Source organism: Emydura macquarii, unplaced genomic scaffold (assembly GCF_026122565.2).
Source record: "Emydura macquarii macquarii isolate MOO-44397 ecotype Brisbane River unplaced genomic scaffold, CSIRO-AGI_Emac_v2 contig_2422, whole genome shotgun sequence".
Taxonomy (NCBI): domain Eukaryota; kingdom Metazoa; phylum Chordata; order Testudines; family Chelidae; genus Emydura; species Emydura macquarii.
In genome coordinates this window covers 37,812,255-37,826,972 of record NW_027132559.1, presented here as the reverse complement: position 1 = coordinate 37,826,972, position 14,718 = coordinate 37,812,255, and the positions used below count along the sequence as shown (strand labels likewise).

The 14,718-nt window shown below is 35.1% G+C and overlaps 1 protein-coding gene across 1 annotated transcript in view; it reads right to left on the bottom strand.

Moving 5' to 3' along the window:
- The window catches only part of LOC137162462 (macrophage mannose receptor 1-like), a 77,289-nt gene that overhangs the window by 37,420 nt on the left and 25,151 nt on the right, over positions 1–14,718 (bottom strand). Inside the window, exons 9-18 of the mRNA XM_067562314.1 lie at positions 12,887–13,000; positions 11,684–11,799; positions 9,884–10,032; positions 8,296–8,495; positions 7,570–7,694; positions 5,354–5,441; positions 3,862–4,006; positions 1,668–1,709; positions 1,408–1,571; positions 14–81 (exon numbers count right to left, since the gene is read on the bottom strand). Coding sequence (XP_067418415.1) covers positions 14–81; positions 1,408–1,571; positions 1,668–1,709; positions 3,862–4,006; positions 5,354–5,441; positions 7,570–7,694; positions 8,296–8,495; positions 9,884–10,032; positions 11,684–11,799; positions 12,887–13,000 — 1,211 coding nt within the window. The remainder of the gene's footprint in view (positions 1–13; positions 82–1,407; positions 1,572–1,667; positions 1,710–3,861; positions 4,007–5,353; positions 5,442–7,569; positions 7,695–8,295; positions 8,496–9,883; positions 10,033–11,683; positions 11,800–12,886; positions 13,001–14,718) is intronic.

Here is a 14,718-nt window from a genome sequence, read left to right as displayed (position 1 = left end):
CTTGTTTACTTACCTAACCTGTTTATCAACACTCACTTCTAAACCAATGAAATATGCTTCTTCTTTGCCATTTTTCAAGATCTATAACAAAAAAATAAAACTTAAACACTTCCTCTTTATGTATCAAAATGTTATGAAGTGAGTGTATCCCCCTGGACAGTGAGTTACAGGTCCCCCTCTGTGCTGATCCACAGAGGGTATAAATTGTTTCATCCACAGCAATCAAGTTTTGATTCGTTAGCTTACTTTGTAGCAGCTCATGCTTTTAGTTCTGGAGATACCCAGTTCAATACCCAATATATTGGCCAAGAGGGTAGCCATCACATGAGTATTTATTTCGGTATCCCTTCAAAATTGTAGAATTTAATACCTATTGTACAGGTTGTATAGTTGGCATCACCTGAGAACTTTCAAGTTACGGACATTCCCTCTCCTGATTTGGATTAAATCTGAGATAGCAAAAGGGGGTGAAGGATCTATTAATCTTTAGCCAGTTGAGCAGAACTGTTATTTAATGAAAATCTGCTTTGTAAGCACATTTCTGATTTTACAAAACAGAGACCAACTCATAGGCAACAGAAGTGTTTACCCAAAAATTCCTAATTGCTCAGGGTAAACAAGCTCTTCCCTGGGGCTCAATCTAAGCCCCAAATTCTCACTTCTCTCAAAATTTTGCAAGTCACGCCATACAATACTGAGAGATATGGGTCAGACCTGTGAACTTCAGGACTGTGCCTTAAAAATTACATTAGTTTGCAATCCCACTTCACTCACACACACACACACACACACACACACACACACACACACACACACACACACACACACACACACACACACACACACACACACACACACACACACACACACACACACACACACGCGACACTGAAACCAGCAAAACCATGAGCCTATGATTTTATTTGGAGCATTGCATTTAAGGTCTCCAGCTCTGCAGGATCCAGGCCTTAGAATATTTGGAAATTGTCAAGCGACCTGGGAGCTTGGGCCAGATCCTGCACATCTTATCAGTGAAAACTTCCATTTTATTCAGTTCTTTTGAGACTGACAAGTGGAGCAGTTGCTAAGCTTCACACCTATTATTTTGCGAAGTTATTTGGTTCTTGCTAAAAAGCTAATTTATAGCCATATGTTGATTCAAATTAAAGTTTAAGATCCACTGGCAATTGCTAACACAGCTCAGTGACTGTCCGTCTTGACTAGTTTGCCAACCAAAGGCCTAATTCACCACTGCTTTGTTGCAGTTTTATGGCAATGTAACTTCATTGATTTCATGGGCATAAAACTAGAGAAACAGTAGTGAATCAGGCTCTAAGGTGAAAGATTTTGTGTCCATGTTCACTGTACTAGATTACTTATTGATGAAGCAAGACATGTTTTTCTCACATATCTCCAGAGCATCTTTCTTTCACTGTCACCATCGATGACAACAAGATCTCCAAAATTTTTCTTGCAAAACTCCCGGCCTTTTTCCATGGGGACGCTTTCTGTGCTAAAATAGTACTGCTTGTCTTCTTGTATAATCCATCCATCATCCGTGAATTTATATTCTGTAAGGTAAATAATTAGGCTGTATGCATTGTACCTATCATACAAGTTGCTCTCATTATAATTATTAATATACAGGACTAAAAAAAAAAACTCACTGGGAGCAGGAGACTCTGTTGGTTCAGGTTTTACTTTTGCTCCTATAAAATAAAATAAAACAACATGTAATACATCTCATAGCCATGTTCTTCCACTGACATTTAATTTATAGTTAGTGATAGATTTTAGTGCAAAACATACAAGACATTTCTGAAACACAGTTTACAAGACTAAGTAAACTAGAAGTCTTAGATGTAGCCAAAAAAAAAATCCTTCCCCCAATATTCAAGCTTAAATGGTAAATTTTAAAGAAAACATTCCTATCCCAAAGCACTAGATCCCAGTTATTCTTTATATACACAAGACACTGTAAGTTACCTTTAAATATCTGTCAGAATTGAATTATAACTGTTTTGAGATGCATGAGGCACAGCAGATGCACGTTCTGCTCTGATAAAGTTTCTAGGCCTCCTTTTTATATTGATTTTGTCTACACACTAGTATTTGTAGTGTAAGACAAGAGGCAGGCTAGACACAATCTCTCAATAGGAATTACTAGGTTTAACTTTTTTCAGATTAAGTTTTTTCATTAAAAAATGGCCTTTTCCCTCAACTTTTTCTAATACATTTGTTTTTCACAAAATTTTTCATGACTTTTTTTAGAAAATGTTATCAAAAATAATTATGACCAGTTAGACAACATCTTATAAAACTTTCATTTGAAAAATATTGTGCAAATATGCTTTACAATCGATTCATTTCAAATCCTGTAAAATGAAAACCATTTTGAAAAATTTTTGGTGACCTTTTTCAAGTTTTCATTACAGGCATAGTACCAACTGGAAAAAAACCCGAAAACTATCACAATATATTGCAGCAGAGTTTACCACTTTCCTGTTAATTTCTCAGTAGCATAAAAAGCAAACCACAGATACTCTCTGCATTTTGTTAGTTATATCATGGATTTTCCTGGGAGCTTGCACTACAGAACATGACTTTACACCATACTTGATCGCTCTCTGTGTCCAGTTCATCTGTTTTTAGTCATTTTTCCTTGCTGAGAAAATAGAATCTCAAAAATGTTAACCTTCTAGTGAAATTTCACTAATTTCCTATTGAGGTTCTCAGAAATTTCTTTACCCACTAGAAGTGGACCTTTTTGGTCTAACTTTTTGCTCTCGTTCATCTGAAATGTGACCTTCACTTTATGCTATCCCTAAATAAAAGATTGTGATGAGGCAATTGCTGGAGCAATCACTGAAATACTTAAAGTTAGCTATGTATGCTGCAGTTTACTTGATTTGGAACTTGCTGTTTCCTTGATTTGGAGCTTTTGACTTAATGCCACAAGAAAACAGAATTCCTTAATATAGGTGTCCTCACGTCAGCCATCCACAATTTTGAGTGCAACACATTCAGGATGCATTTGTTAAGGTCATCCTAATTCTGGCTATGTGTGCCTGTTACCAAAATTTTAAAGCTACTGATCTGTTTTTCTTCAAACTTCATTTGTTTTGAAGATTTCTGTGAGACCTAAAAATCAAACCCTGTTTGAAGGAAATTGGCTCAGTAGCTGAAATAGAAAAATTCTACTGCATATGCAGAAAAATGCTACTGCTTATGCACAAAATTGGCAACTTGGATTTACTGATTTTCTTCAATTTGGCTTGAACCTCGGATTTCCAAATAGAGATGTGCAAAATAACCACAATTTAAAATATCTATTTATAGTTATCTGAAAAAAAAAAAAAAAAAGTTTGATTAGATTATGTCAGGGAGAACCGATTTTTTGTGTGTTAAAAGCTCAAAAATGATTGAATGGATCTGAGAAAAAAAAAACTTTCCAATAAAGTTAAACCAAACCTCAGAAAACATGAGTCCAAAAGGAATTTGTTGGAGAAAAGCATGAACAAATGAAGAGGGAAAATTTGAATTGAATTTAAAATTCAATCTTAAAGCTATCAGTGGCTGTTAGAATAAAATGAATGAACTTCAAGAATCACACTCTCTTCTTTAGAACATGAAGAAGAGCAAGGAAGACTCACAGACGTAATACCAGAACACCCCTTAGACATTCTATATCTCTAAATTTAATGAAGACAGCTGAATTAATACTCTAACGCTGTTTTTATTTCACTTCTTTCATGTAATATTCTGAAGAGTAATTTTCAAAATTATTTTTTTAAATTAGTCAAAATTTTTATTTCCTGTGTTTTGTTTATTGTTTTTATTTGAAGGAGAAAGTAATCATACCTTTTTTTATTTCACAAATCCAGCCATATAAATAGTCACAGTGTCTGTCATTCCATAACATGCTGGAATCTCCACTGAGTTCTGCACAAAGTTCCATTCCCTGATAATTATTGGGTTCTCCATAACCCCAGTTTGTATATGTTACCTATAGTGGAAATACAATGTTATTACTATTTTCTTCATAGAAAGAAACAGTATCTGCACACTGCAGCATCAAACCAGAGAAACTGAAGTTTGATTTCCACTGTCAATATGGAAGATAAAGGTGTTCAGAAAATGGAATTTCTATTCTGTGGGAAATTCTGACATTTAAAAATTGGTTCTCATTCTGAATTGAGATGAAAAGACAATTTCTAAATTTCTTGCAGAATGAAAATTCCAAAAAAATTGATTCAGAAACGTCAAAACATTTTGTTTTGATAACGTAAAATATTTTGTTTTTATAATGTTGAAATATTATAATATATTAAATAACATATAATAAAATAATATTTAATGTAATATAAAGGTCAAAACAAAAAGAAATTAAACAAAGTTGAAACAAAATCTTTTGCCTATTGAAAAAAAAAAAAAAAAGTCTAAATTATTCTTTTTAGAGAGAGAAAGTGGATGAGGTCATTTCTTTTATTGGCCCAACTTTTGTTGGTGGGAGAGAGAAACTTTAGAGCTTACTCAGAGCTCTTCTTCAGGTTCTTTTCAACGTTTTCCAGCTAAAATTGTATTGAAATTGGCACATTCCCACAAAATATTTAGATTTCAACATCATCTCATTTTCCAAATGAAAACTTTTCTGTTGAAATTCTATTTATTTATTTATTTGTTTACCAGTTCTAGTGGAAAATATACACACACCAAATCCACTATCGTTACTTCAGTTCTACATCTTGGCTTCAACAGATATAAACTGGCATGCAAGTAGTGTACTCAGACCCATGGAGTCCAGGCTCTGCAGGATCAGGTTTTAAATTAGCTTGGGAAAAAGGAAAATTGAAGAGACATGGGCTATTTTCTCCGATGTTTTATTTATTTTAAATTTTACAAAACAAGAAGGTAAGGCTATCCAGGGCTCTAGGCGCTACAGACAATATTTTAAACTATTGTTATATTTTACAACTCCACCAATTTCACCAAGTCTTCATCACCAAAAATGGCCAGGCAAAACATGCTAAAAAATCTTTAAAAATCTCCTTCCTGTAGGCAAGTCAGAGCAATTTTTTTCTGTGACTATAGTCTCTGAGTATATAGACTATCCTTATGGTCATATTAGTCACTTTTATTCTTATTTATTCATTTTTTATTTTAATCACATTTTATAATAAAAAAATTAGTGTGTTATACACAAAATCTGGCTACAGGATAGCTATTTATTGGTTTTATACTAGGCAGAGGTACAGGAATATGATCAGGAATAAATTACCAAAAAAAAAAAAAAAACCAACCCCAAAAAATCAAAACCTGAAGATTACAGAGTCAGAAAAACTCAATCACTCACTGGAGACCCATCGCTCCAAGTAAATCCATCATCAGGATTCAAATAATATAAACCTATCCAAAATTTCTGATTGTAGTATCCATTGTTCCTAAAACACAAAACAGACAGATTAAAGATTAAAGATAAACAAGAGACACATTTTTATATGAAATAAGTTTAAGAAATGCAGATCATATCAAGAAGTTTCATAAATTTTCTGTGAAACTACTCCTAGAATCTGTTGGAAATATATCTGAATATTGAACATCTGTCACTGGATAATTTAAAATGAACTATTTATAGCTGCTAGGATCATTGGTAAATGAGATGACACTGAAATACTAAGTCACATTTCTGTATGGGAGAGGTCCCAAATGCTGAGTTACCATATACTGGCGCTGTGGAAAATTCTGACTGAAACGATGAGTGTGAGGGCTTGTCTACATGACAGTGACACTGGTTTAACATCAGGTGTGATTTTACTGTGACTAAACGGCAGCAAGAGATTGTATAAATGGTACAAAGAGGAGAGCAGAGAGTCAAGAAGAAATGGGCAAGGGGGCTGAGGGATGTGGCCAGTAGATGCACATAGGCACCTAGTGGGATTTTCATAAGTGTCTATATGAGTTAGACTTTCCATAGAAGTAAGGCACCTAACCTGCTTAGGCACTTTTGAAAATCCTATTAGGTGCCAAGCTGCATCTTTAGGCACCTAACTACCTTTACAAACCTGGCCCCATTGTCTGGGATTTACCTAGTCATACTGGCTATGTTAACAACTGGGAGTTTGGGGTGTTTTGACTGGTTGTTTTTTGTTGTTTCTGGTCCTTTTTCTCCCAACTTGGGGAGGGCAGAATCAATAAAGAACTTTAACCTTACTGACTGGAGCGTCAGTGTGATACAAGCTGACCCATCCATTCAGGACTTTGACAATCACATAAGGAATCAGATCAAGACTACAACAAAATCCGCATATCCCAGGTATGGGCTCAGCCCTAGTTCACAGCTCCCCACACTGTTTTTCCTTTAATGAAGATGCGGATGGGATGATGCACCCAAACAACATCTTTCTCCTTAAGCCCAGGAGTACACATCTATAGTTATAGTATACTTGTATTCCCATACACCAGAATATGTGCAGTTTGTATATAAGTATTTATACTGTAAATATTATCATTGGGACTTTATTACTCTTTATTAATTGTAAAGGAATCAAACTACATACAAACTGTCCTGCCCAATAAGGCCAACAAGAAAACAAAAGGGGAAAAAGGGAGTACTTTTTTTTTTGTCAGTTAAAAATGTAGTAATTTTTTTTTATGTAAAATTACTGAAAACCTCAGAGTTGCTTATTGCTGGATACATTATACATAGTGATTGTTAACAAAGGTGACAATAGTAAAACAGTGACTTAATAATGAAAAGTTAAAATGATCCCTAAAATTGCCTCTGGAAGTTGTGCACATAGCTTGCATTTCCACGTGCAATAAAGGTAGAAGGCTGAGTGACTATCCTATCTGCATTCACAAAGTGTTTTAAAGTCAGCTGACATCAATGGTAAGACTCTTTGACTTCAATGGCCTTTGAATCAGGCCCAGAGCTCTAACCTGCACCTACAAAATTTACAGGCATAATTTCTAAAATCCAGTTTAAGGCCTCTTTGAACATTTGGCCAATAATACCTGATGTAGGTGTTTTGAAATACAAGGGGATTGTTTTTTTCAGCTACTGCTGGAAATATCTGTTTTGTGATGTTCATGCTGCTTTTTCTTAAATTACATTTGAACACATTGGTAATGTACTACCTATTTTATGCAGTATAAGTTCCTTTAATAGAGACCATGTTATCGCATTCACATTCACTGCACAAGAGCAAAACTGTTTGAAATTGTTTCAGCTAGCTAATTAGTTAGAGCTAAGGAACAATAAAAATGTTGACAAGTTTTATGTGAACATTTTCCTACTTCTTCATAAATTTTCTTACGTTGAACCAAATTACCTCTGTGGCAATTTTATAAATTCCTAAACAATGTGCAGAGAAAAGTACACCGATACATTAATTCATTAAACTTTTGGAATCCCTAACCAACTTATTATCAATATTATGATTATAAAATATTTTAAATTGGATGATAAATATTGTACCAAAGTATTTCAAGAAGGATCAAAAGGCTTTCTTTTCTCATTTAATGGATAATTAAAGCAAAAAAATAAGCATAATGTAGATATATACTCACGCGATGGATCTCCATAAAATATGTTGTTCTTCTTTACCACCAATGGTGGCCAGATCGCCTCCTATAGCTCTACAAAAATCTTGAGATTCCAACCATGTTTTCTTTTGTTCTGCTCTTGCAAAAGGCTAATGAGAGTATATTTTACAATCAGATATATGCTGTTTGCATCATAGAATCAAAAACATGAGCTATTTTCCCTATGGTACAATGTCATACAATCTAACAAATCAAAAAGCAGTTTGTACAAAATTAAAAATGTGTTATAGAGATTACAGAATGCCTTGTACACAGAATCTGTTTCACTTTACATGCAGATGTTTGTGCCACAGTTAAGGGGGGCACTGGTGAGACCAAGATCTACTGTAATACAAATGATGAGGAAAAGCCAGTTTAAAGCTTAATAGGAGCAAGAGATGTGGGAGAAGAAAAGTCAGGTTTGAACATCTCAGGTGAGAAATGAGGGGAGAGCCTCTCTCACCTATTATTGTGTATTATTAAAAAGCTCCTGGTGTCACAGTGTTTGCATTTCAGTGAAGGGTGAGGTGACCCCTACATATAAGTTAGAAATCTTGTTTACAAAACACTCAGGGATCCTTTCAGGATGGAGAGAAAAGGTGGACATGTCTGTCTGTACGCAAGACAATACCGTTTAAAGTCTTCTCTGGATTTGTGTGTTTCAAACATGTACAGAGTCTATATTAATTCAGAATTATTTGCTGTACTTACTTTGAAGCAGAAACTAATACGATTGCTTGAATCCCAGCCTTCAGGGCATGTGGGGACAGGAGTTGTTGTTGGAATAGGTGGAGGTGTCACTCCCTCAGCCCATCGTTTACAGAGAAATTTTGCCTTTTCCTCACATTTCACAACATCCCATAATCCACCGGCAATTCCAGTCCTCATGGCAACACATCCTGGCTTTCTTCCTTTATATATTTAAAAAAAAAAAAAAAAGAAAGCAAAATTGTGTGTCATCTAAAACTTTATCAACTTTGAGTTCTGTCCTGATATAAACGAGTTATATTTCAGCCCACATTCAAATTTATAATTTTTAAAATCCACAAAGGTCATTCAGTGATTTTGTGTTATATGCACGTCTAATATACTTAATCAGTACATGTCATCCTGTTACCTTCTAGTGGCTGGCCCTAGCAGCTTCACAACTTACTATTCCCTCACAACTACAGTTCTCCTCTGAACTCAAGTGGTAGAGGCCTGTGGTTTTGGTGCTATGATCTCAGTTTTAATGGATCCTGTTTTGATCCCTTTTGATGACTGCAGTGTCTGTATCTATGTGGCCCACAGTTCTTTTACACATGCCTTGCAGCATTTATATGATTTACCAAAGGCAATGGGCATTTTTGAACATGCACTGAAAGCATTTGAACATAAAGTTTAACCACATGATCTTATGAGAAGTCAGGCTGAATTTTGTTCACTACAGGCATAGTGAAACCTTAGCGAAGGGACAGTACAGAGTCCAGCAGCACTTAAGTCCTGCCCAAGCCCTATTTTCAGAAGTTAAGGGATGCACAAGCCCTTGTGCTGGCCTTCTGCAAAGGAGTGAATTACAATCACATAGATGGAATAGAATCCACTGGAATATCCTCAGATATCAAAATGATCTAAATAAATCTGGTGTTTACAGAACAAACTGTCCTAGGACAGCATGTGAGCAGGATAGCATGATATTTTAATATTGCAAAAAGAGGTTTTTTGGTTGAACACTTAGTACATCTTAGCTAATATTCACAGGGCTAATTTTCAATTCTATTTTTTGGCCCCACTCATTCAGTGCTAGGTTACCCCAAACTAACTATATTACTGTTTAGCCATATTCCCTGTGGTAACATCCTTATTATGATGTGGTCATATAAATCAAAAGATATCCCCAACCCACATACCCTATTTCCTGTCTAGCATTCTCTCTAAGCCACCACACACTATGTACTACATGTCACTCATGCCCCAATGCTAACAACTCAATCTTTCCCATAACAATGGCAAATCAGAAACCTGATTTCAATTTGATCTCTTCCTAGCTTGTATACAATCCCATTTCAACACTAACCAACAGACTAACATAATGCAGGCACGCAGATCACATACATCATTCCCACCAAAGTAGCAAAACCAAAATTCCCAAGAACGATACCCTTCACCAAAGAAGTATCTGAAAATTGCAAACCTCTGTACAATCCAGCAAAGGATATAGAATGAAGTATTAAGGTAATTACAAAAAATTCTGTCTACATTCTGAGTAATGCTGTGTGCGCCCTGTACTCTTCAACCAGTATTATAGTGCTGTCTATACCAGGCATTTCTGAATTCCAGTGCGTGAATAAGACTGCTTCTCCATTGGTCCACTTGAAAGTCCCCTTTTCTTGTATGTCTGAAAGACCGATCCAAAAATATTTTTCAGACATCAGCCCCATCAGACTAGTTAGATAAGCTTGTTCATATCTGAATAAAAAAAGAGAGAGAGTAAGAATAGTCAAATTGGTGTTAAACCAATATTTCTACACAGTATGTCATCATTTATAATATAAGAGTCATTAAATGAGTGGTTTAGGCATTTTTTTGTACAAAACAACAGAATAAAATGGAGTCATTCACAGAGTATTTATTTGGCATATTTTGAATATGTAATTACTCTCATCCCTTTACTTGTGCACAGTAAAGAAAATTACATGCAGGGAAGAAAGACGCTTAGTGTGCTCTTGGTAGAATATAATCTTAATTGCTGAGAATTTACAGTAGTTATATATTTTAACTATTTGGTGCTTTAGCAAGATACTTGGAGTTATTTTAACACCAAACTATCTACTCCAGATTAAGGGTTTGCGATACTACAGGAGAAATAAACAAAAGCGTGCAGTCTAGGGTGGTATTGGTAGAAACTAAAATTCACTATTTAAATTAACAATCATGAAAATCAAATCAGTTAACTAAGAACCACATATAAACAATGTGTGCTTATGGGGCTGGAGATATGTAGAATTAAAAGTAAGCTGTACTTAGAACGCTCACTGGAAATACAAAAGAGATGGGAGTAGTGCATATCAAAGCATCTTTAAAAAGTTTTTGCATATCTATTATTATTATTATTATATTATATTATATATATATTATATATATTATTATATTATATTATTATAATTATTAGTATTATTATTTTGCATATCTATTATTATTATTATTTTGCATATCTATTATTGTAATTATTGAATTTGCTGTTAATTATTTGTATTACAGTTGTACCAGGAATGTGCTGTGCACTCTTACACACATATAGGAAGATACAATCTAAGTCATGTAGAATTTGCACACAGATCTGCTAAGACACGACAGAAACAAAAATGAGAAATTTTAAAGGGCACATTGACCAAATATAAAACTAGGCTCTGACTCCCCCCTCCATGTTCCTCCAATGTGTAATATTGGATATTGTGCATCACCTCTCCATGTAATATACATTGTATTTGATTGAACTGTAGAGGAGTTTCAGATAGAAATCAACTCTTCCTTTGGTTAGTTTGTTCATGTGATCTTTTTAAAAGTGTAGCTCTACTCCAGAAAAAGTAACTAGGTAAAAATAGCACATTCTCACTCTACAGATCTGCTTCCTGTGCGGGATTCAGAGCTCTAGCTATTCATTTGGCAACAAAAATGTTTTTTTTGTTTTTTTTTTTTTTGCAGCTTTTTACTCTTGTAAACTCTACAGAGCCAACACAACTCAGAAAGAGAAAATATAATTCTTTTTTTTTTTTTTTTGCATCAGCAACAGAATTGTTTACTAAATTCTAGTCACTCACACCTGTGCAACCTCACTGACAAGAATAGGATTGCACAGGTGTAAATGAGGAACTAATTTGCTTTGCAGAATAATGGTGAATTCAAATTTCCTGGCTGGGTTGACACACACCCTTGGATTTGGGCACCCACACATATATGTTTTGAGAGGTTCAATATCCAGCTCTAATTTTGTGCCTCAAGCCCATCTCTGATTGACTTTGTTCAACATTGGAAATTTTATTTTGATGATCTAGATTATTTTAGGATTTACGGTCTTCTAAGGTTCTGTAAGCCCTCAGAACAGCAGCCTTTTCCATACCTGTTTTCAACAGTAGCTAGATAAGCCTGGTTCCTTCCACAGGTTTGATTTGCTTCAGAAAATGATGAAAACGTACTTGCAATCATGTAACAATAAAAGCTATGCCTTCTCCAGCCCTGTTAAAAGAAATGTTAAGCAGTCACACAAGCTTGCTGGCAAAGTGTGATGTAATACACATTTCTATACTCTTTTTTTAAAAGAATGATTTAGAACACAATGTTACTGCTAAATCATGAGGCAGCTATGAAACAATGAGAATGAAGGGGTCAGAATGTGAACAACAAGCAGAGATGGAAAATAAGTTAGGACATGGGAGTGTTTATTGAGCAGCGAGGTGCTGACTCAGTTTTTCCTGTAGGGATATCTCTTTCATAAAGGATATTTTTAAAAAATTAAAATTGAGCCAGTGCTGTTTCTGGTTGTCTTTTCTTTGTCTGCTTACCCAACAGTAAAAGTGCCCCAATTCTACGTACAGACTGGAAATGCAAAATTAAGTATTCTATCAGAAATGTGGACCTAATTCAACACAAAAGCATTGTGAGTATTTACAACCACACAAGACCCGAAGGACTTAGACGTTAAATGTATAATACACATATATAAAAGTATGAACTATAAAATATACATTAAGGAAAAAAATTTAGACTCAAAGCTACTTTGACAATAACAAAGCCATATACTTTACATCTCTGAGTCACATGTAGGCTATACAAAATTGTCAATAAATCTTTTCTATATATTTTAACTAGGAACAACATCTCTCTACAATACATTGTTTCATGAAACAAAATGTCACATAGAATGAGTTTTTTAAAATTCTTCTGATAAGTCTGTTTTCGCCCCTCTTCCCCTACCCCAGGATAGCATTACGTCATTCCAGTAAACTTCAGGCTCAATCCTGCAAGGAGAACTTGATTCCAGTGCAGGAAACTTTGATAGTCAGCTACAGGAACTACAGGTTTGAGGTACTTAAAACAGAATTGTGAAGCATGGGCTAAAGGGCAGCTGGAAGATAGATCTAATTACTCTTACAGGCATGCCATATGTCCTACACTTTATAGAGACTGTAGAGGCCACATGCTCTGCTGAGGCAAAACAGACCAATTTTTGGCTGCCCACCTCATCTTCACAGTAAACTGGTTTGTATTTAATGTCACATTTATTCCATGCTTATTCAACTCACATAACTTATTTTGCACTTACTCTCTGACAGCCTGGATCAATGATCTCCTCTTCCCCACTAGCTTCTGCCAAAGGCTTTCTTTTACAAATGTATGCAAGTTTCTTTTCACAAGCATGATCTGCCCAATACCCATCCTGAACATGGCATAAGGAGAGAAGCATATCAATCAAGTGGGCCTTATAGTCTTTCAAAAAAAGTCAGTTCTTTAATATTATTTACTTTAATTGATATTTATTTTTTGTAGTGCTATGAAAGAGAAAATGTAGATCTATGATTTATTTTAAGTTCCTCCATCTATGAGTAGATGAATCTTGGGGTAGCCAATTTCGACCTGTTGAACTTCATGTAGCTAATTACCTGGCCAACCCTTTTTATCCATTGCATATATATTTACACATTTACACAGACATCCACTACACACCTCTGTCTCAATTTAGAAACATTTGTCAGCAGTGGTGTTGACCAAATATAAATTAAATAAACAAAATCCTTTTTGGTAATTTAGAAACTGTAGAGTTGGGTTTCCCCATAATAGCCTTTTTAAATATAGGAGCTTCATAAGCAAACATTGAAACATTAATTCCCTAAGCAACAGAGGTGATCCTAAAGCTACCAGAATGATGGTGCCTAGATAAGTACTTTTGCAAATTGTAGGTGTCTGCCAAATGCATACAGATTGGATATTTGAATGACATCTCTCGTCCTCCAAACAGTGCCTTTTTCTCCCAGGTCTTTCACAGAAGTCCCACTTTAACATGTATTACTTCTGATAGCAAGTTTCCTGTATCAGGCAAGGTGACTGACTGACACTAACAATGCGTGAAATAAAACTATATTCCAGATCATACCAACTGCTTCATGCATGCTGCTGTATCTCATGAAACGTAGATGTACAGAAACCATTAGCCCATGGAATAGACAATTTATAATACAAGTGCTGACATACTATACTATAGTATTGTATATTCTATTGTTAGAATTAGTTTCCAACTTCCTCCTGTCCATTATCCCCTGAGGTTACTAAATTTCTGCTAAGTTTATTGAGAGCAGCCATATAAATATGAATGGATATAGGAAAATATTACAACAGACAACTTTGCCATGAAGATACAAAAGCTCCTACTGAAATGTTGGATCTCTGCCATGAAATGTGTTTCTCTCATTAAACTGCATATGTTTTCAGGAAATAGGTTGATGTGACAGGTAAAAATAGTACACTATTCCCTTGCCAATGGCAAATATGAAAATACATACATAATTTCATTTGTTTGCTTCCCCAGAGACAGATTTAAAAACCTACAAAAAGTGACCTAAGAGAGCTTTTTTTAATGTATAAATGTGTTACAGTATTAAGATCTCTCTCAAGATCTGCCAAGACTAGAAGCAAGCGCTGAGATTTCTTTTGTATTTCTGTAGCCCTAGGCCTAAGTGGTCTGCCATATATAAGCCTTATGCAGATTTCTGGACAGCCAGGAAGACGATCTGTATTGTATATTTATTTCTCCTCTTTGACCTGAGCTCCCTTCACCAATTGTGTGACGCTTTGCAAAGTGAAAAGCAGGTTTTGGTATGGAAAACTATTTTTGCCGTGATAAATAAGTGAACCTGCAGTGGGTGGTAAGTACAATTATTTCACACCATCACAGAACTGACAAACATTTTTTTTTGCTAGTGCTGTATAACTGTGCCCTGCATGACTGTATCTTAACCAGACTCTCTTATCTAAACTCCTACTATTTGCCTGTCATATTTGTCACTGCAGCAGCCGTACCTCATTTTTCCAGGAGTAGGCATAACAGGCAGCCCTTGTCAAATCAGCCTAACAATAATAGTTACATGATTTCTCTGCAGT